The sequence below is a fragment of the Nannospalax galili genome, unplaced genomic scaffold (assembly GCF_000622305.1).
Source record: "Nannospalax galili isolate Female #2095 unplaced genomic scaffold, S.galili_v1.0 scaffold652, whole genome shotgun sequence".
NCBI lineage: Eukaryota > Metazoa > Chordata > Mammalia > Rodentia > Spalacidae > Nannospalax > Nannospalax galili.
In genome coordinates this window covers 913290-936651 of record NW_008332152.1, presented here as the reverse complement: position 1 = coordinate 936651, position 23362 = coordinate 913290, and the positions used below count along the sequence as shown (strand labels likewise).

The following is a 23362-nucleotide window of genomic DNA, read 5'->3' as shown; positions in this document are numbered from 1 at the left end:
TCCCGTAAAAACGGAAGAGACTCCGTGAGTGGGCAGGTGTATTTACCCAGTTCACCACTGTAACTTTGTCATTACCCATGTGTCCCATTACATTGCACGCGGGACTGTATACAGACATTCATTTTATTATTTATTTATTTATTTATTTATTTATTATTTTTGGTCTTTTTGAGACAGGGTCTCCTGTAGCTCAAGCTAGCCTGGAACTCACTATGTAGCCCAGGCTGACCTTGAACTCACAGAGATCCACTTGCCTCTGCCTCCCACGCCCGGCTACAAACATTCATTTTAAAAAGAGAACAAGATGCTGTCTGGCGCTCTCATGAGCAGAAGCTTAAGGAAGAACGATACCGGCCAGGCCAAGAGTGTGGTGAGAAGGGCACAGCTCGCCTCCCTTCCCATATGCCTGTCCTGCACCAGGTCACTGACTGCTGATTGGAGTGTGGAAAGGGGCTGTGGCAGCTCACTCCAGAAAGTGGCAGGTGGTGAGTCCATGACTCTGAAAATGGAAAGCACCTCATAGTGTGGTAAGTCAGTCCAAGCCAAGCACACCGCTGGCCCATGGAGAGTGTCCAGAAACAACACAAAAACGGGAGACAGGTATTAGAGCACTGAGTTAGAACACTTGTTACAGGTGATGATTCTTCAGAAATAACATGAGTGGAGATCAGACTTCCCTCTGGAGAGAACAGCATGTCAGTGTCACTGCAAGGAGGTGGGGGGGGGGCTTGAAAAGAGCAGACGTACAGCAAGGCTTGGTCCTGGCACTTCAAACTCATGTCAGCGACCTGAACTGCAGCTTGACCTCGTGTACCTCAGACAGTGGGTGTGAGAACTGCCCTGAGGCCTGGCACAGCATACTGGATACAGGTTATGCTGGATGCAGGCAGCGCTCCACAAGGGGTAACCATTTCCGACCTTCCACCCTGGAAAATGCCCCCAGTTGTAAGGGGAAGCTGGTCTCAATCCCAAGGTCTTAATGTGAGGGTGTAAGAGGTGGAGCTGGTCTCAGGCATGGCTGACCCCCAGTGGGAGATCACAGCACAGGGGCACAAGGGAGTCCTGCTGGGGGACAGAGCAAGGCAGAGTCTGGGGGCACCAGGCCCCCGAGACAGTCTTGCAGAGCAAATGGAGGGAGGGAGGGGCCGCCAGGGTGCTGTGACCATGACCAGTGACTCTGAACAGATAGGGGAACAAGTCACACCAGGAACTGCCCAGGGATGTAGAGGGGAGGGCAGGAGTGGGAGGCGCCGGTGTGACCTGGGGCCCCATGGCTCATAGTGAAGAACTGTGCAGGGGTGGGCAGGAAGGATGAGGGGACAGACAGTGTGGTGAAGAGCTTAAATAGATGGCACCTGGTCCTTGGCAGGATCTGGGGGAACGTGACACTAGAGGGGAAGGAAGGCAGATCCTGAGGCTGGGCTTGCTGCCTCTGCCCTGCTTCCACAGGACACCCCAACAGCACCAGCAGCATATCAACCTTACTCTCCAGAGCCAAGAAGGACCGAGCAGACAGGAGACACAGACAAGCTCTGAAGGACCAGCCTAACCACATTACCTCTAGCAAAACTTTGCAGAGAAGCCTGCAACACCAGGTCAGCTGGTTCTAGGCCCAGCCAGCTGGTAACGGGCCTGATGGGGTGGTGGCACGGCTAAGTGGGCCTGGGGAGCAGAGACTGAGTGTCGGCTGCAGCACGGACCAGCACAGTATCAAGGCCAGGGGGTCACCCCAGGATCCGAAAGACAGGGCACACCGTCGAAGGAGGCCCGGCGGAAAGTCCTCTCCTTACTCTGCCCCTCGAGTAGCTGGGGGCTCATGGGAAGGAGGCTCTGCATAAAACTGGAAAAGGTTGAGGGCTGGAGAGATGGCTCAGCAGTTAAGAGCACTGACTGCTCTTGCAGAGGACCCTGGTTCGAGTCCCAGCACCCACATGGCGGCTATGAGCTGTACGTAACTTCAGTTCCAGGGAATCTGACACTCTCTTTTGACCTCTACCGGCATTGCAAGACATGGGCACACTTACATACATGCAGGGAATACACTTATACACATAAAGTTAAAAAAAAAAAAAATAGCCGGGCGTGGTGGTACACGCCTTTAATCCCAGCACTTGGGAGGCAGAGGCAGGAGGAGCTCTGTGAGTTCAAGGCCAGCCTGGTCTACATAGTGAGTTCCAGGACAGCTGGGGCTACAGGGAGACCCTGTCTCAAAAAGACCAAAATAATAATAATAAAATAAATAAATAAAATATTTTTTTTTTTAAACCTGTAAAAGGTGAAATGGGAGCTCACTGTTCTTGGCAATCCTGTCCTGAATGGGGACAATGCTGTCTGGGTTGAGAGCCAGATGTGCAGCCAACCCTGCCACACCCTCAGCTCTTCCCTGTACCCCCCTCTTCCCTAGAACCAGTCCCTTCAACAGTTAAGGAAGTGAAGAGCTGGGACAGGATGTACACAGGGGCCCTGAGTCTTAGCAAAGAGGAAGTGTGCTCTCTCTGTCCAGGTGGCTGGTGTGGGAGGAATGCCTGGGGGAAGGGAAGACACAGGACCCAGGAAGATGATGGCATCGACGGCCTTTCCCAGAACTCTGGTGACATGTCAGCTAGCAGACCACCACCCGCTGGCCTGTTAGTGCAGGAGCCGTCCCACGGTTCACTGACTTGGGCCGGCCAGTTGCTTCAGCAGCTCCTTTGAGCAGCAGCCCATCCCCCCTTCTCCTCACAGGCATACATTTAAATTCCATATCTGAACGTTGGTTTCTATTTTCATGTCCCCAGACGGCTGTCTGAGAGCCACACAGCCCTAGCTATTTAAAAACTAAAAGGTTGTTTTGCGCAGTCAGAAAGAAAGAAGTGGGAAACTGGACCAACTAAAATCATTCATTCTCGGAAGAGCTGGGGTGGCCGCAGGGGCAGTGTGTGTACCCGGGGTTCCACCCTGTAACTGAGGGAGGGGGCTGGGAGCTGCCCGGACACACCAGGGCCACGGGGTTTCATTTTGCTTTAAGCCAAATCAAATAACTAATGGCAAGCTCCTTTTTGTTGTTTTCTGAGATGGCATCAGTATGTAGTCCCGGCAGACCTGGAACTCACCATGTAGACCAGGCTGGCCTTGAACTCAGAGGTCTGCCTACCTCTGCCTCCTGAGTGTTGGGATTAAAGGTGTGTGCCACCAGGCCCAGCTACAAGCCTGTGTTTTGAGACCAGGCTGGGGAATTAGAACGGCCTGGCTACACAGCGTGGCTGCTCAAATCTTTTCCTTATCGGATCTTTACTTCAAAAATTATTTTCAAAATCTATTAGATGAAAAGTTTGGTACTGACCAGAATGGTACATAGAAAGTGTCATTTTCCTGTAGACACTTTACCTAATTAAGATAAAGGGCCTCAAGCCACACCTCAGTTTTACAACACTGCCCAAGATACAGCTTGTCGGAAAGTACGTAAGTTGGCAAGGTCCATGTCGGTGTGAGGTGGCCGGGGTGAGGAGGTGAAGCCACGTAGACTGAGCGGGCAGGCCTGAGACGGGGTGGGTGGGGGTGGAGGTTTGTTCCACAAGGGTCACTGTAGAAATTGGGAACAGCAGAAAACCCAGCACGATCGGGAGAGAACAGGCTGCTTGGGAAGTCTGCACACGCATCGGGAGTGTCCGTGGCCTGGCCAGCGCACAGCCAGCCAGAGAGCGTGCGCACTCACGGCATCTTGTCGCAGCCAGTGTGTTGTGCTCAGGACGCAGGAGCCCAGGTGGACATTACTAAGGCCATGTATACTTACGTTCAATGAGAAAGAGAAAGCACACTATCCCCATGGCTGCCACGATGGCTCCGGGCACGATGAAGGACAGGCCCCAGCACGTGGACACCCAGTAGCCAGCAATCAAGGACCCCAAAATGTTGCCCACGGACGTGTGGGAGTTCCATATCCCCATGATCAGACCTCGCCTGCAACACAGCAAGACAGGACCGTGAGTGGTACCGAGACAATGGAATGGGACTTGTGTGCAGGACAAGCACATCGCAGCATGAGACTGGGCAGGCACGAGCCAGCGAGGCCCCACGGAGGCTGCAGCTGCAGTCCGCAGAGAATCCAGCTTAGTTCTGCCTCGGGCTGTCATCACGCATCCCATCCCTTACTCAGAACTCCTTTATTCTGTAATTCAAGAGAAAAGAGGGCTTTTCCTGTCATTCTTTGAAGAACCAGGATTAAATTTGTGCCTCTACAACCTGAACCCGGTTGTCTATCACAGTACAGAAGCTTGTACTGGCCCACATGCCACACGTCTGAAACAAGCTTTCTAAATTGGGCTCCTGAGTCCATTTCCCATTTTAGCTCCCCTGTCTTGGGCAGCTACTCTTCAGTTGCCTAACAACCCCAGCCGAGCTGGGCAGGGCCTGCAAACGACCGGGCCCAGCTGCTTAGGGACTGGGTGACCTAGGCCAGGTCTTCTCAAACTCCATGGTGTGGTGCAGACACACCTTCAAGAGGCCTGGGGTGGGGCCCAGGACTAAGTCCCACAAGTGCCTGGGAGGCAGAGGCCAGGTAGGGGCACGCAGCTGACAGGTATGGAATCACTAGACTCTGCCCACGTAGCTAGGGGAGGGCTGGGTTATACAGGTTTCAAGGGCTGTAGCCTCACGGAAACTTGAGAAACTCCAGCCTGGAGGATTCAACATGTTGCTTCAGAGAGAAGACTTTTTAAAGTGCTCCTGCAGTAAGTCGAAAGGAAAATGGAATATAAAGTGGTCTTGTTTCCAGGAGACTCAAGAAACAAATGGTGCTGGAGGCAGGGGCTCGGCCTCTCACCTTCCTTTTCCAAACCAGTTGCTGAGGCAGGTAACTACGCTGGGCCAGCCTGTGGTCTGCACCAGTCCATTAATGATCTGTGGGCAAAGAAGAGGAGGTTCACCGAGGGTGACGCCCGTCCCTCCCTGTCCTCCCTGTGCTAGGACCTGTACAAAGGAAAGACCTTTAGGTCGGCCCCAAGGCCAAAGACCACAGGTTTTTATTGGTTTGGTTTTTGGTTTATTTTTTTGAGACAGGGTCTCCCTGTAGCCCCAGCTGGCCTGGAATCTCTATACAGACTACTGTGGCCTTGATCTCACAGAGATCCACCTGCCTCTGCCTCGGGTCCCCCTGTCCCCCCGGGCGGCCGGGAATCCTTATACAGACTTTTGGGGCCTTGACCCCCAAGAGACCCCCCTGCCTCTGCCTCCCGAGTGCTGGGTTTAAAGGCGTGCCCCCCCCCCCCGCGCTTTCCAATGATGAATTTTAAGTTTTATATTTACATATAGTTTAAGCTATGACATTTAAAGTACATATATGTAGTTCATATACATAAGATATATGCCTGTATATCTACATATAGATATATAAACATAGCTTATACCTGTACATATAATCTGGGCACAGTGGCACATGCCTGTTTTCCCAGCTACTTGTGAGGCTGAGGCAGGACTGCTTGAGCCTGGGAGCAAGGAAGCCCCCATTTCAAAAACCAGCACAGCACACGCTATGCTCACACCACACACACACACACACACACACCACACACATACACACACACACACACACCACACACACACATACTACACTACACATACCACACACATACCACACGGACACACATACCCACTACACCACACACCCACACACACACACCCACACACACCACACACACACACACACACACTACACACCACACACATACCACACACACCCATACCCACACCCACACCACACCCACACTACCCACACACACCACACACACACACACACATACCCACTACACACCACACACACACACCCATACCCACACCCACACACCACACCCACACTACCCACACACCACAATACCCCCCCACACACTACCCACACACCACAACACCCCCCCACACACTACACACACACCACACACCATACACTTCCCCGCCCCCAAGTGAAGAAAAGAAAAAAAGCCAACCAAAACCTTACAAGGTGGCTGACACCTGCAATCCCAGAGGCCAAGTCAGGAGGACTGCTGAGAGTTCAAGGCCAGCCTGGACTACACATGTGACTCTGCCTCAAAAGAAAAAAAAAGAATAAACAAAACCAAAAGCCAGCCAGGACTAAGGACCAAGAATTCTCTGCTGAGTGGCTGGGTCCAAACAGTCCAGCCTCTTTAGAATCTAAAAAGTTTGTGGATAGGAACTTTTCTTTTTATAGACCAGCTTATAAATTATGTTACAAATATGGCCTAGAAATGGCACGTCTTCCCTGGCTGCCTGTGGCATTTCTGTTGACCCTCCCTGAAGCTGGGCTCACACTTTCTGTAGGAACCAGTATCACTGCGGGTTTACTTTGGCGTCATGAGAGCTGAGACCATAGCTGACAGCCCAGCCTGGTGCCCGTGGTCTCCCTGGAACTTAGTAGGAGGCATGTGGGGGCAGCGTGTGACCTGCTGCTGCTCCTGGACTGTTCAGCTGGGCCTTTGCTACAGGAGCACGCTGGGAAAGTGCTTTTCCTTCCTTCTAACATTTTATTATTACAGCCAGGGGCTTCGGCATCCAAGGCAAAGAAACAAAAGGACCTACAACGGCTGCACCCGCACTGGACCGTAACCGTTCTCTAAACAAACGTAGAGCTGCAGAGTGTGTCCACGCAGTATTAGATATAAGTAATCTAGAGACGACTGGAGGTCTACAGGAAGATGTGCAGGAACTCTGCACAACCCCTCTGTCACTTAACGGCCATGGACTTTGGTGTCACAGCGTTCCGGAACTGACCCCGCCTCCCACTGATACTAAGGGCAAGAACAAAACACATGGTAATAAAGCATCCAGGCTTTACCAAGTGCTAAAGGTGTGAAAAGCAAAACTAAACAGGAGTTGCTGGGTTTACCCGCGCTCCCCTAGGCCAGAACCGTTTCCTTCCACAGCCGGTATTTACCCACAGGGAAGGGCAGAAGCCAGAAAGCCCCACAGGGTGGGACCCAAGAGAAGACACACACTCCGTCCTCAGTCCCCCACCCCCCACTCCAACCCAGCATCTTCCGAGCCTTCCTTTCCTCCTGACCCACTGTCTCTCCGACACCCCAGGGACTGCCAGGGACTCTAAGACCAACCCTTCCTTCTGTCCTGACCAGCACCACTTGCCACTTCGCATGCTGAGTGAGGACAGGTGATGCCCTGGGGCGTCACACCTCATGGAGCTGCTGGACTGACAGCTCCTGAAGCTGGAAGCATCTATCCAGGAGTCTGAGCAGAAGCTGAGGTGGGACTTCCTATGCCAGGTGACCCAGCCTTGACCTTGGATGGACCTGTTCTGCCCCCTCATCAGCACCGGGTGTCTGCTGTCTTGGCAGAGGTGGATTCTGGGACCTGAACTTGCCACCCTAGATCTCATGATAAGCCCCAGACCCAGGCCCTTACCTGGGTTACCACATAGAATCCCAAGCTGTGGATGTTGTAGAAATAGCCCAATCCAAACAGGGCAGTGAAGGCGCCGCTGGCCAGCATCCCGAAAGTCAGGTAATACCTAATCGGCAGGCGTTCCCCTATTATGCCGCTGAGGGAACAAGGAACGAGGTGTGAGGAAACAGCACCTCCACTGCCAACAACCATGGCCACGTCTCTGGGCTGTCCCCACGCTGTTCGCTCGACTTCCAGATCTCTGAAGCCAGCCCCTATTTCCCAGGAGACCAGACACGACTGTTGCCACATGGACCTCACTGATCTCCAAGAAAGAGAGATCCCTTAGATTCATTTCTAGTAAAAATCACTGTCAAACAATAAAACAACACTGTGACTTCTTTTTAAAACAGGACCTGCCCTACTTGTTAATCCCTTGTTTATAGCAACAATAGCCAGTCAATGTACATAGTTTAAAGCTTCAACCGTCAAACCACAATGTGAAAAAGAATCATTGAGTCCTTGAACAAATCCCTCGCCCTGTAACCAAGGCACTTGTGTGAACACGCCTGCTGGATGGGTCAGTGAGGACAGCACTTGGCCACTACTGCCTGACCAAAAGACACATTTTCCTACTCTGTGAGCAAAGCCTGAAAGGATGGGCCTCTGAGTCCTGACAGCAACAAAGTGGCACAGCGTGAGCTGACTTCTTTGGAGTCTGACCTTCCTGGGCTGTTTGGGGTAGAGTTGAGCTGAATGCATGTGTCAGGTCCTCTGTCAAACAGTCATGGTGGCGGTGGTGAGTATGACAAGGCTCTAGCTTCACAACAGGACACACACCGAACAGGCTGTCACTGGGCAATATCCCCAAGGAGTCACAGTGTGACTCTAGTGGATATGAAAGATGCATGATAGGCCGGGCCTGGTGGCACACACCTTTAATCACAGCACTCAGGAGGCAGAGTCAGGTGGATCTCTGTGAGTTCAAGGCCAGCCTGGCCTATATAGTGAGTTCCAGGCCAACTGGGGCTACAGGGACATTCTGTCTCAAAAAAAAGACGCATGATACCACGGAGGACGTAAGCCCTTAGTAATCACTAAGACTCTACAGTACCTAGAGTGACGGCTCAGTGGTGAGGATCACTTGCTGCTCTGGCAGAGGATCCCAGTTCAGTTCCCTAAACCCATACTAAGCAGCTGCAACGACCCGAAACTTCAGTTCCGAAAGATCTGATGCTCTCTCTGGCCTCCACACACATGCACCCGCACACAGGGTACACACACAAATAAGTCTTTAAAGAAGGAAAAGTCTTCAGGCCTCCTTGCTTCCACACAGCCACTCCAGGGGTCCAGCAAGCAGACAGGTGGGTAGGGCGATGTCTGGACACTGGAGAACAGCACCCTAGGTCCACACCTCCTCAGCTTCATCTCTAGAACCTATTCAGCAGTGAGCTTTTCCTTTTGAGCTCACCAAACGGGAAAGATCTGTCTCGAATCATACAAACCACCGTTGAATGCTAAAATACAAGTAATTAAACATAAGGCAGCCTCAGCTAGATGTTCAGCTGAGCAGAACTGTCTAGAGCTAAGGTTTATTTACTCCTGTGTGAACACGCCTGCAGGATTGGTCAGTGAGGACCCACCTTGCTCTCTTCAGAGATCTCAGGGGCTGCTGACCTGCCAAGGCTCAGAATCGGGGTGGGGGGGCGGCAAATCAGCGGAGCTCCCCAAAGTGGCTGTCACTGGCTAAGGGTGAGGGTTCTCGTCAGTGTGGCCACACAGCACCAGCCCCCATCTCATATCTGCTGATGAGACTTAAGGGGCAGATCTGATGGAACAGACACCACCCCGCACCATATCTGATTCATACAGGATTCGGGTCTGTGCTGCACCTGCTGATCCGGCCTGGCGTGTCCTGCGATAGTGGGTAAGCCCATCTCCCCCGCTTTCATCTGTATACAGTCAGAGCACCGCTCACAGAAACTGCACAGCAATGTGCAGGCTGTGGTGTCCCACTGCCACACTGCAAGGCCCTTCAGTGAGGAGGCATGGCCTTGCTTCCTTCGTGAGACTGTGGATTTCACGCCTGACAGAATTCCATTTCAGTAAACTCACTGGTGAGTTACATGAAAAATTATCTTTGCCAATAAAGAAGCAATACAAAACCCATTTTATCCACTCAGCTATGTTTCTGAACTAGTGGTACCTGGGGCCTGACCATGGAGGGCCCTGCTCTGTCCTAGGGTGTCTGGCAGCAACCCTGGTCTCTACCCACTAGATGCCACTAAGATCCCTCTTTCTAGCTGTGGCAGTCACAAATGTCAAAATTGCCCCCCAGATGAGATCCGGGTTTAAATACCACTTTCTAGTAACAGAGGAAACTGATCCCCTTTGGGTCCTTCTACACTGGAGAGTATTGTGTGTGGTAAGACAGACCAGAAGTATTTGTTCTCAGGAGGGTGAATGCCTGGCAGGCTGGTGGAGGCCAGGCCCCAGGGAGGGGCCTGCATGGCATTGCTCTCAGGCCAGGTGTACGTCATGCCCTTGTACTTGATAACCCTTTATTATTCATTCTCATGTAGACAAGCTCTGCGTGTGGTGAGACAGGTGCATGTCATGAAGGGGCCACGGCACTCCATCAGCATGAGCCACTTCGTCCGCCACCCCCGGAGCCCTGGGCTGGGAGACCCTGAGTCTTGATTCCACCGTGTTGGGAAGATGTGAGGAAGGAAGCTGACATTTAGTGGGATCCTGAGATTGAGGGGCTCTGAAGATTGGTGCCTGAGCAAAGCCTCGTGGGAGGAAGGCTATAATCTCCACCACGCTCTTCCTTTGGGTCTTTTTTTCCTCCAGTTCTGGGAATTGAACCCAGGGTCTTGTGGATGCTGTGTATACTAGGCAGGTGCTCTACCACTGAGCTGTATATATCTCCAACCCTTGTACGATACTTTTTAAAAAAATCTTGCTGTGGAGCTAGAGAGATGGCTCAGCAGTCAAGAACACTGGCTGCTCTTGCAGAGGATGCGGGCTTGGTTTCCAGCACCCGCATGGCAACTCACAATCATCTATAACCCCAGCTGCAAGGGATCTGCTACTGTCTTCTGGTCTCTGCAGGCTCCTGCATGCATATGGTGCACATACATACATGCAGGCAAAACACTCATAAAAAAAAATAAATCTTAAACAACCAAACAAACAAATCTGACCAGGCTGACATCAACCAGTTTTTGATCAGTCATCCATTTGCCCTCTGACCCCTGAAACATTTGTCACCTCTTAGGTCTGTCTAGACTCAGGAATGGGCTAGGAGGCCCCACCCACCCAGGCTCTGTGCTGACCTAGTGTGCCAGCTCATTCAATCCTCTCTACAATTATGTGACATAAGAACTATTATTTCCCTCATCTTGCAAAGGGGAAACAAACTGAGGCCCAAAGAGGTGTGGTCACTTGTCCAAGGCCACGTCTGGCAAGGAACAGAGCAGGCAATGAAATCCAAGGTGTCTGTCTTGTGCTAGGCACCCGGGAGAAGGGTCCACACACAGAGATGATATGCTGTGCTGAACAGGGTGTGCGGTCTGCAGTGACCTTTAAAGGACCATGATCCAGGAGCATCAGGATTCACGGTACATTCTGACCCTGGGGCCAGGAAAACCTAGGGCATGCTGTGTTTAACAACAGAATACCTGGGTCACCAGACCACTCCTCTTAGGGTGCCCCATGCTTGCTTTAGCCCATCTCTTTAGAGAAACCAGGAGGGGAGCACCTGTGAGTAGGCACCTGGGCCCCAGTGCCTCACTGCTGTCCGTGGACCTCAGCACTCAGGCCATGTTTTCTGTACTGAATGAACCAAAAGTCTGGGAAGGGCGGACACACAGGCGCACCTACCTCAGGTACATCCCGATGGCGTAGGCACAAAGGAAGGAGTAATCCAGGGCTCCAAGCAGTTGCTGGTAATTGCTTTTATCTGTAGGAAATTGACAATGAATGGGAAAGGCTCAGGATGGTTTAGTTCATTCTGAGGCTGGGCTGTAACATACAAAACTTTTGCTCTGCACAGCTTGGGGCTGGAAGGGGAGGTGTTCTAATCCCAGAAAACACGGCAGCCCAGACATCGGCCAGCTTCTTGTGAAGGAAAATAAAATCACCCTTTTGCAAGTTACCCTTGAATACGTGGCTTTCAGATTAGACGCAGACCACACTGTTGGCGATGGGTGGGGTCTGACTTCGTGTTCCAGGGTCGCCCTGGCTGTCCTGCAGCACCGCTCAGTGGGCCCACAGATTGTCACCCTGCAAGCCCCACCCTCCAGGTCTGACAGGCACCTGCTGCAGACGGCCTCCCACAGACTTCTCAAGCATTGACACAATCAGAGCACTTAGGTGGTGGCCCCTCTGCACCCAGGCACCCAGATCTGCTGGCTGCTGAGTAATGAGGCTGTTTGTTAGGAGAAAGTTGTCATGGAAACATGCTTACACTTCAGGGCTGCAGGCCTGACCAGCTAGGCCGAGAGCCCTGATGGTTTCCAAGATCCCTGGAGGAGTGGGCTAACCCAAACTCACCGAAGGGGGCCCAGCCACAGTCGATCTCTGTCTCATTGTCCTGGAGCTGGTGGGGGATCCTATTCTTGGTACTGCTGCTTGGGTCACTGAATCTGGGCTCAGGCTCATCCCCAGCGGCACACTGCTTGTGGAGTTCACCCTAGGGCCGACAGGAAAGACAGGAGAGAAAAGGATGTACAGGAGGAGGCTTGGCCGGGAGAGCGGCTGCTTTCCTCAAAGAGCAAAGGCTTTCTGAGCAGAAATAGCTCCCTGGGGAGGGTCTGCAGGGCCCAGAGGAGCACTGGCTGGTGACGTGAGGCTCCAAGAGCAACTTCGTCCTGTGTACACTCATCGCCCGGCCTCCAGAAAACCTAACTGGTGGCGTGAGAGAGTGCCAATCTGAGAGCCAAGTGCAGGCTAGTGACCCCTGCCCCTGGGGAGGGATGGGGTCAACTGTCACACACAGACAACCACTTCCGCACAACCATGAAAGAGAACAAGTTTTAGGCCTTGCCACGACGGGGCTGAGTCTCAAAACATGGCACCCTGGAAATGAAGCCGGACCCAAAAGAGCACTGTGTGGTTCCGTCTCCACCAAGCTCAAGCACGGCAAGGGAACCATGGTGCCAGGGTGAGTCTCGTGGCTACGTAGAGGAGGGGACAGTGGAGTGCAGCACAGGCAGCCTGCTGGGGGCTGGGATGCCCCGCCTTACCCTGGGTGCTGAGTACTCAGGTGTACAAAGATTGGTCAAACCAGACACATGGGATTCGTGCACTTTACTATACACAAATCATACTCCAATTAAAACACACTAAGCAGGGTAAGCGGACACCAGCCCACCTCATCGGGACCAGCAAGCTGTACAGTAGGACAAGAACTGCTTCACTGGGGCTGGGGACCGGGAGGAAATGGCACAGTGGAAAGGCTTGATGGCTGACTGCTGAGAGGAAGTGTCCCTGCCTCACTCTCTCCATCTACAAATGTGGCTGCCGCTTACTTACAGATGCGGACCCTGGCACCAAGTCCTGAGCATCAGCAGAGTGCTTGGGACAGAGCCACCTGTGGAAGCTGCACTTCCAGCAGAAGCAGGCTGGGTCTATCTTATGGAGAACCTGAGGAACAGGTAACTAACTCTGTCACATCCGTGTCCTCACCCACTACTGTTCCATATAAAGCTGTGTGTTGCACGAGGCTCAGATAAAGCAACATGTCAGGTATGGGTGAGGTAGCAAGGAGGGTCCTCTGGTCAGGGAGATGTCCTCAGGGGACGGGGTGCCCTTCCATTGTCCAAGAGATGTGTTACTGAGCTGGGCCCTGAGAGGACAGGGGCCTGGAGGATGATGTGACCAAGGAGCCACCTTGTCACCAGGCAAGAGTATTGTCTACTTCCGTTAGGGGGAAGCCTAAGGGCAGGCCATCTCCGAGAGGCTGCCTTGGCCAGCCTGGCTGGACACCAGATTGCTGGACACATGACACAGGTGTTTTTCATCACTGGTTTTGTCTTTGTCTCTGAGCTGTTCTACTATGGTATAAACATCACCCTAAAGGCTTGCCAAAGCTCCACTTTACAAACGGAAGTGATTATCTCCCCGCAGCTTTCCTGAGCGGCATCCGTGCACCCTGGAGGCCACAGGTTCTGGCCTCTTCTGCCTGCTTTAATAGAGTGAGGTTGCCTGGCCCTTCCCCCTCAGGCTCCTGGCCGCCTCTGCCAGGGCTATTTCATACATGAGATCAGGTGAGGCCCAGGCAGTGCACCTGTATCCCAGAGCATTCCATCCCCACCACTGGACTTCATAATTTTCTCGCTACCTCAGAAGTCAAGCGTTTCTACCTTCCCTGGCCCTCCTTTCTCAAGGAGGCAACCTGGCCACAGTCAACCAGCTTCTCTATTACTGTTCACTAAGGGCAGAGAGGCAGGATGGGAAAGGACCACAGACCCAGAAGGAAGTCTCTACAGGCAAAGACTATTCAAATCAGACACTTAAAACCTATGCACTAAGCAAATTTCTAACATTAGCCTTGCAAGGGGAATGGACTCTGCAGGCCACACTAGAAACAGAATTTGTACATCCTCGTCTTTAACGTGTCTGGGAGCAGTGGGGCATGAAAACAGAGCAGATGGGGATTGATGCTGGTTCTCCCGTAGTCCGCAGAGCAGGTTTTCAGGCTCTGCCCCTGGTGAGCAGATACCAGCACCCTGCTAGGTCAGGGTCACAGGCTCAGGCCACAGACTGGCCTAGGCTGGGACCTGCGACTACTGTGCCTGCTTCTGACTGACCTCAGTCACACTCCCTGGCTATCAGCTCTGAAGTCAACATGATAATGACAGGGTCCCAGGGTCACTGACGGGTGGACTTCCCACAGAGAGCACCTCCCAGGTCCGAGCCCTCCACGGGGACCAGTGCCTGAGAGCGGACTCCAGGGTGCTGGGCATGGCTCCTGCATTTAACATCCAATCTCATGGGACGATCTTCTCGAGCCCTGCCCCAGTCTTTCTTTAATGTTGGAAATGTCACCTCTGCCTCCCGCAGCCCTGTTGGAAGTCTGCCTCCAAAGCCATGAGACAGTTAACATGCATGAGACACTCAGGGTATTTCAATAAGAGCGTTAGTTTTCAATGCTATTGTTATTTCAGTATCTCAATGACCTTTGTCCTGAAAACCTGGCGTTTGGGAACAAAGCATAATTAAACCAAGGCGAACAAATTCTTACCTTGGGCTGCAGTGAAACATATAAGGCTCCCACAGGCTGCATCTGGAGGAGGGGAACATGTCCAGCAGGAAACAGTTTCTATAAAGGCGGTTTCCTCTGCAAACTTTTATGAGTGAGTGTCTTTTAACAAGTGACACATAAAGTCAGTCACCCTGTCACATCAGTTGGTTAATAAGAATGAAGCAGGGCTGGAGAAAGGCACGCCAGTAAAGTGCTTGCCTTGCAATCAAGAGATCTTGAGTTTGATTCCCAGACATGTTAAAAAACAAAACAAAACAAAACAAAAAAACAGGTGTGGTATTGTGTGCTTATAATTCCTGCTCTGGGGAGGTGGAGACAGGTAGATCCTTGAAGACTGTTGGCCAGCCAGGCTAGGCTATTTGGTGCATTCCAGGCCAGTGAGAGACTCTGTCTCCCAAAAAAGGTGGACAGGGCTGAGGAATGACACCTTAGGTTGTTCTCTGGCCTCCACATAGATGCACACTCCAGGCTCCTCTCTCTCTCTCTTTCTCTCTCTCTCTCTCTCTCTCTCGCACACACACACACACACACACACACACACACACACACACACACACAATCAGTCAAAAGACTAGCAGGGCCAATTAAATGGCTCAGCGAGTAAGGGTGCTTGCCAAAAAGTCTGAGTACCCGAGTTCAATCCCTGGGATCCACACAGTGGACGGAAGAATCCTCTGACCTCCTAATGTGCCCTCCCCACATATAAATAGATGCAATAAGAAAGTTAAAAAAGAACAAGATAGTGGCAGGCAGATGGTCCATGCTGAGGCAGAGAGAAGCAGTGGGTAGCTAGAAGTACACTATCACCAGTTTTGAAAAATGTTTGTGTAGTGGACACGGAACAGTGACACAAAGGCCCTAAACCAGCAAAAGGCAGTTGGGGGGGGGGCACTGGGGAACATGGGCTATGAGCAAAGAGGCTTGTGAGCTGAGTGTATGGATTCCTGGATCCCTGCGCCCTGGCACTCTCCTCCCTCAGCCTGGAGAACACGGTGATTCTTCCCTGGCAGGCAGCTGCCTCTTCCAACAAGATTGGTCATCCTCAGTCAGGAGTGAATGTTGCACATTAATGACTGTTCAGCAAGGGCTCCTAAGACTCTACTCTTTTTTTTTGTCTTTTGAGACAGGGTCTCCTGTAGCCCAGTTGGCTTAGAACTTGCCATGTAGACTAGGCTGACCTCAGTCTTACAGAGCTCTGCCTGCCTCTGCCTCCAGAGTGCTGGGATCAAAGGTGTGTGCCACCATGCCCAGCTCCAAGACTCTATTCTTTTTTTTAATTAATTTTTTTATTTTTATGTGTATGAGTGTATTGCCTGCATGGATGTAAGTGCACCTGTGTCGTGCAATGCCCAAGGAGGTCAGAAGAGGGCTTCAGATTCCCCTGGAACTGGAGTTAAGGATGGTTTGTAGCTGCCATGTGGGTGATGGGAATCAAACCTGAGTCCTCTGCAAGAGCAGTCAGTGCTTTTAACCCGCTGAGCCATCTCCAGCCCCTAAGACCCTATTCTTTAATCTAGACTTGGTGTCACACTGAACAGTCACTCCAGTCACTCACTCGTTCACCCAGTTCTCACCCTGTTGGTGCCCTGTGGCTTGCTCCCCCACAGCAGGGGATGAGAGGAAACAGCCAGGCCTCAGCTGTGTGCTGTGCTGCAGGGAGCCACGGTTGGTGGACTTAGGGACTTAAGTCTGTTTTTGGTACTTTCAACTTAGGATGGGTTTATCGGGACAGTGAGTCCAGCACGGTACCTGTACGCCACACACTGAGGTCTACAGAAAGACATGGGGACACTTTGGGCCACTGCTTCCTTTTCAAAATGAACCACTCTTTAGATCCCAGAGCCAGAAGCCTAAGGGCCCTGGTTCTGGTGCCCCCACTTTTTACTCAAAACGCCCCTAGCAATCTGCATCACTGGCTTGGCTTTAATTACTCCTGTAGGCAGTTGTTTATTTCATGAATCTGCCATAATATATTGAAACTTGCACCTACTGATTAGGTTTATACAATATCCAATATTCCCCTGCCTCCTCTGGGTCAGTATAAACAATACTGCAATAAAGATGTTTATACCACTGGGCAAGAGTGGTGGTGCACGCCTATAGTCCCAGCACTTGGGAGGCAGAGGCAGGCGGATCTCTGTGAGTTCAAGGCCAGCCTGGTTTACATAGAGAGTTCCAGGACATCTGGGGCTACAGGAAAATCCTGCTTCAAAAGACCAAAAAAAAAACAAAAAAACAAAAAAAACCCAGTTTATACTATCTGGGTGTGGTGGTGCATGCAGTAATCCCAGCATTCAGAAGGCCAGGCTTGCTGGGACTTCAAGGCCAGCCTGGCTTTCAGTGAAAAGATGTTTAGCTCTAAGTATGGGTGCTTACCCTGGGTGTGTGAGACTAACTACCTGAGTAAAAAACTTAGAAGGATTTGTCATGGTTCAAACAGTTTCTGAGGGCTTGGTCTGCGGGGTCTAGGTTCTATGAAAAAACAGAGCATCATGATAGCAGGGCGTCCCCTCACGGTTTTATTATATTTTAGAAATAAACTTTTAAAAAGATTTATTTTGGGGGCTGGAGAGATGGCTTAGTGGTTAAGAGCACTGACTGCTCTTGCAGAGGACCCGGGTTCGATCCCCAGCACCTACATGGCAGCTAACAACCATTCGTGACTCCAGTTCCAGGAGATCTGACACCTTCTTGTGACCTCTGCGGGCATTGTACAACACGGGTGCACTTATACACATACAGGCAATACATTCATACACATAAAAAAAAATAATAAAAAATTTTTTAAAGATTTATTTTCATTATTTTAAAATTATATATGTGTCGGGACTGGAGAGATGGCTCAGCAGTTAAGAGCACTGGCTGCTCTTGCAGAAGATCCAGGTTCAATTCCCAGCACCCACATGGTGGCTGACAACTGCCTGTAACTCCAGTTCCAGGGGATCCAACGCCCTCTTCTGACCTCCCTGGGCATTGCACGACACGGGTGCACTTACACACATACAGACAATACGCTCATAAAAATAATGAAGTATTTTAAAAAGTATACATGTGTCAGAGGCCAGAAGAGGACACTGAATCCATTGGAGATGGAGTTACAGTGGTTGTGAGTCAGCTGGTGTGGGTGCTGGGAACCAAACCCAGGTCCTCTGCAAGACCTGTCAGTGCTCTTAACCACTGAGTCATCTCTCCAGATCCAAGAGACATTTAAAAAAAAATTTTATTTATTATTTTTATTTTATGTGTATATGTGTATTGCCTGCATGTAGGTAAGTGCACCCGTCTCGTGCAATGCCTGAGGAGGTCAGGAGAGGCTGTCGGATCCCCTGGGGCTGAAATTACAGACAGCTGTTAGCTGCCATGTGGGTGCTGGAATTCAAACCCGGGTCTTCTGCAAGAACAACCAGTGTTCTTAACCGCCGAGCCATCTCTCCAGCCCCATTTTTTTTTAATCAAAGAAAAATAAAATTAATCAGAGGTGATCCAAGGCAAAGTGTAACCTGACCTCACAGAATAACTTCACTCTATAAATGAGTCACAATCTTCCTAAACTAAATGCGTATTCTCAGCCCTGGGATCAGTGTCAAGAAATCAAATGTAGTTGGCTTGTTTTGTTTACAACGTTCTAGGATGTAGGTGGTGACTCACAGTCCCTGATGGAACTGTCACTGCTTCTAATGCCGTCTGTGTTTTTCACAACAGGAGCACGTGCACTGTAAAGATGCTTTTGTCTATATAAAAAGACAAGGCAGCCTGCAGCATTCAGTCCATACACAGTACACTGAAATTCTGGGTGTTAAAGAAAACCCGATGGGATGCTGACCATACCCAAGTAGTTAACTGCCCTGGTTGACTCTGGGGTAGAATGGTTCAGAACTGAGGCGCTGGAGCCAGAGGACCTGTGTGAACTCCAAGCTCAGGGAGCCATGTCTCTTGATCCCCCTCCCCCCAGGACACTGCCAGCACTGCTGTGAGAATGCTGTTAATGCCTGTAAACATACTTACAGAATACTGACATCAGCCTGAACCCCAGGGGGTCACTTCTGTACACCTGAGACAAGAAGGTGCCACTGTGAACCGTGCTCACATCCTTCTCTGGCAAGCCCTGGACCCTCACAGTTATTAGGAAAAGTCCAAGGGCCAGGTCCGTCCCCAGAGACCCTCCAGTGGCCAGCCCCACCTCACCACATCTGTCCCACAAGTGGCAACTTTGCAGCAAGGCCCCCACCTCTGATACCGGAGGCAGTCCGTCCCTACCACTCAGGCCCCGCCTTTCCTGTGCCCCAGGTTCTCGGAACTCATGGCCCCTGCAGGGCTGATCAGTCATTTAAGTTCTGTGGTTTGCCATTCTCTGGCAATGTGTGAATTTCCCAGGAAGACACACAGGGCAAGCATTCACATTTCCAGGGCTGGTCACTGGCCGCAACATCAGGGCCCCCTGTCCCCTGTGTGAGTTTACTAAGGCCAGTTACATTTCTAGGGCTGGTCACTGGCAGTGACATCAGGGCCTCTGTCCCCTGTGTGAGTTTACTAAGGCTTCTGCTCACTTTCCCATCCCATCCCCAGCTCTCTCTTCCTTTCAAGGTCTCCAGGTGTCTCCACAAGCAGCACTTCAAAGGCCCAGGAAGCAGAAGCTCCTGGCTACACCAGGCTAAGGGGAAGTTTTAGAACCTTCGGAGTAAGTGACTGCTAGGCGTCCATCGGGAAGGGCTGGAGAAGTAGGCGTAAGGCCCACCAGAGGCCGCTGCCCCACATTGCCTCCCCTGTTGGGAGCCCTTGGAGGGCAGCCGGCTATGCTCAGCCGGGAAGGTCACAGCACCACAGTCCTGGACCAGGTCCCAGCCAACTGCTGGAAGGTGACAGGGAAATGAAGCCATAAATAGGCTGGTCTTGGCCCAGGACAGCACCCCTGGTCCTTCTCCAATAGTCCAGAACCACTCGTACCTGCCACCAGTCCATAGGTGAGGTTAGGTGAGGAGCCAACTGTCTCCCCTTCCTTCCTGGATCTGAGGCTATTACAGAGGACCTGGAGTCCAGTGGGACACATCTTCCCAGCGCCTTACCCGCCTGAGCCACATTCTGGCTGAACTACAGGGGCACTGGGTCAAACTGCACCTAGAGCCAGAGCAAGTTGAGGAACCATTTAAGACTGGATACAGGAGGAAAGAGAATTCACACAGCATAAATATTTAACTAAGCTTAATTATGGAACTGTGGACTTGTGGAAACGCACCACCACTAAGAGAACAGAGCCTGAAACATTTTAAAAGATTTGAGTTTCCGAAAAAGAAAACTAAACAAACACCACCCCCAACACACACACCCCCAACACACACACACTAAACCAGTAAAATAACTTGTCTCTAGCAATCTCTTCTTGGCACTGGCCCTTCCACCCACCCCACCACCTGCCCGCAGCTTCCCAGAGTGGCCCGTCTTTGTGGAGAGCACAGATCGCTGTAAAGTGGGTGCTCTGTGGTCTCTTACCTTCACTATGCTGATGGGCTTCCTAGACAGGTGGAAGCTTGCGTACAGCAGGAACGTAAGCATGAAAATGAAGGCCCGGTACCTGGAACACAGGTGGAACAGGGCATGAGGTGTCGCAGAACACGTCACTGCTCCCGAGCTGTGCGTTAGCCACATCAATCCCACTTAGAGTCTCACTACAGCATCAGGATATTTAAAAACCCACCACATCTGCTGGTCCAAAGCCTTGTCAGAGAAAGGAACCAACTTCTGCCCCCCCCAACAACACACAACACTCTGTCCCCCGCAGCAAGCAGTTGTCTAGTGGACAACACCTGGCTGTTCTGTAATTCAAGTCAGTATTTTAAAAAATATATTTTATTTATTTATTTTTAATTTTCGATGTATGGGTGCATTGCCTGAATGTGTGTAAGCACTCGCGTGTCATGCAATACCCGAGGAGGCAGTTGGATCCTCTGGAACTTGAGTTACAGATGGTTGTTACCCCACCACCATGTGGGTGCTGGAAACTGAACCCAGATCCTCTGCAAGAGCAGTCACCACTCTAAACCGCTAAGCCATCTCTCCAGTCCTCAAGGCACTTTTGACACTGGTCTACCTGGTGGTAGTGTCAGGCCCTACACGTTGAGGGCTCCATCCCATAGATCCCCGACTCAAGGTGCACCTCTCTAACCAGTTTCTGACCAGTGTTTGGATGATGAGTTATAAGCTGGGGCTCCTGCAACCCTCTTTCCAGGTTAGTTCATCTGCTTAAGTGGCTCTCAGCACCCAGAGAAACACTTTCTTGTATTTACCCTATTGTTATACAGAACATTGTACAGCTGGCCTGCCTCACAGGACAAACTGAAGACATACTTATCCTTCTGCCTTTAACTGTGGGAACAACAGATTCTGGGAAATCAGAATTTTCCTAGGAATCTCATGCTGGAAAAAGGAAAAAAGACTAAAGCCTGGGCCAGAGGGAGGGTTAACTTTTCTCCCAGAAAGATTTGCAACTTGCCAGACCACCATGCAGGAGTATGGACCTCAAACATTGGGTTGGTGATGGGCATGAACACCTCTGGACCAGGACTGCTTAGCTGTGCATGCCCTTGCCTTCTGTTTCAACTGAAGTCTTATTTAGCACCCTGAAAATGGACAGGGCTGAGGAGGGGACACTGGCCTTTCTGTCCCCTTTCCCAATGTGCTGCACTGACTACATCGCTCCTTGCCTTCTATTTAAACCTAAGCCTCATGTTAGCGCTGAAGCCGGACAGGGGCGGGGCGGGGGCAGCAAACGTCTTGTCCCTCTCCCCTCTGTGGCTACGTTGAATACTTCTCCTTTTTCTGCTCTTCAATACTATCTCGGCTCTTTTCATTGACTCTGGAGGACGAGTGCCTGAGCCTGGCTTGCTGGGGCAGCCAGAGAGCAGTACCAATCACAAGGATACAGATGAACGGCCAGGTGGGAACGATGCACAGGATGGGGCGGAGCTTCCCCGCCTACACGGCACCGCCTTGCACTCAGCCCACTGGACACTCTATACAGCTGTCCTTCTGGGTTTCCACCAGACATGACTGACTGTACTGCTGGCCACTGGCGACCAGCCCTTGCTGGGCCCAGGGATTGGAGGGGAGGCTGACAGGAGCAACCTCTATTCACAGAGTCATTCTCCTGGCCCTTGTGTCCAGGAGCTGCCAGTCATCTCAGGAGCATCCAAAAAGACATCACTTTAGAGGTTCTGACAGCTCAGGGAGTCACGTGTCAGGAACTAGGGGCGGAGCCCAAGCATATTATTATATCGCCATATCATTCACTTGAAATGATAACTAAGGGGCTGGAGAGATGGTTCAGCAGTTAAGAGCACTGGCTGCTCTTGCAGAAGACCCTGGTTTGATTCCCACAAGGTGGCCAACAACCATCTTCTGACCTTGGCCATTGCACCACATAGGTGCACTTCCATACATGCAGTCAAGACATAAAACACATACACATAAAATTTTATATATAGTCTTTTTGAGACTGGGACTCCCTGCAGCCCCAGCTGGCCTGGAAGTCACTATGTAGACCAGGCTGGCCTGGATCTCACTATTTAGACCAGGTTGGCCTCTGCCTCCTGAGTGCTGGGATTAAAGGCATAGGCCACCACGCCTGGCCATAAAATAACTTTTTAAAATGATAACTAAAGAGAAATTTAGGGCTCAGCAGGTGTACGTGTGTGTTTGCAAGGCAAGCAAGAACATACTATAAGTTTCTAGTGTACACTGCTCTCCTGGACATTTGGGATTGTGCTTACTTTTGGCTGTTTCCTTTCTATGCAGCCTTTCAGAAGTGCACGAGCAGGACGTGCATGAGGTGTGGCCCAGACCTCCGAGAGAGACGCAGAGATGCTGGCAGGCTCCGAGGGGACCCAGGACTGGAAGACATTGTGCTCAGGAGCAAGGGTGGCCGGGCATTTAGAGGATGTGGGGGATGGGGAAAGGGGTGGAATTGAGATATAGAGGCAGATTCCATCCACCAAAGAAGAGTATTTCCCAGAGCAAAGCGTAGCCCAGGAAGAAGCTGTTCTTGACACACAGGACATAGAGAAAACTCCCTCTGGGGCTTTGTCATGCTGGTGACAGGGCCCACCCTGAGGGGACCCTCTCCCACCCCTAGAAGACCATGAGTTCAGACTGCGATGAAGGACAAAGACACTCAAGGCAAAGACCACAGGAAAAGCAGGCGCTCTGCCTGTGGAAGGACCATCTCCCCTTCCCTTGGATGCTGACATCAAGTCCTCCTGCTGACCTCACGTCCTCCTGCTGACGTTACTTCCTGTCACGTGTCCACATTTTAAGAATGACTTGTTCCTTTTGTTTTTAAATTTTTACAAAACTTAATTGAGAATTTCATACATGCATAGAAGGTGTTTTGATCAAATCCATGCCCACTCTCCCCCCCAACATTCTCCCTTCTGTCGAGGTAACCCTAAAATCTTTTAAGGATTAGATACAAGCTCTGAAATACTTTTGACAGTTTTGGCCTTTGGAACAGACTATGTTGCTAACAGGCCCAAGAACATTTTGATTTTTAGTCAAGAAACTGGTTACTTTTCTTTGGGGTCTTTTTAACCCTAACTACCTAGCCAATTCCTACCTCCTATTTTTTATCACAGCATTCCCTGAAGAGGTTACCCAAATTGCCAATAGGGAATCGGGGCACAGACTGCTCTGGCTTCTTCCATGCTGAACAGGGGGAAA

The 23362-nt window shown here is 51.2% G+C and overlaps 1 protein-coding gene across 1 annotated transcript in view; it reads right to left on the bottom strand.

The window, feature by feature from the left end:
* The window catches only part of Slc37a1 (solute carrier family 37 member 1), a 67091-nt gene that overhangs the window by 28917 nt on the left and 14812 nt on the right, over positions 1–23362 (bottom strand). Inside the window, exons 3-8 of the mRNA XM_029560794.1 lie at positions 20141–20222; positions 11941–12079; positions 11269–11347; positions 7405–7540; positions 4802–4878; positions 3773–3939 (exon numbers count right to left, since the gene is read on the bottom strand). Coding sequence (XP_029416654.1) covers positions 3773–3939; positions 4802–4878; positions 7405–7540; positions 11269–11347; positions 11941–12079; positions 20141–20222 — 680 coding nt within the window. The remainder of the gene's footprint in view (positions 1–3772; positions 3940–4801; positions 4879–7404; positions 7541–11268; positions 11348–11940; positions 12080–20140; positions 20223–23362) is intronic.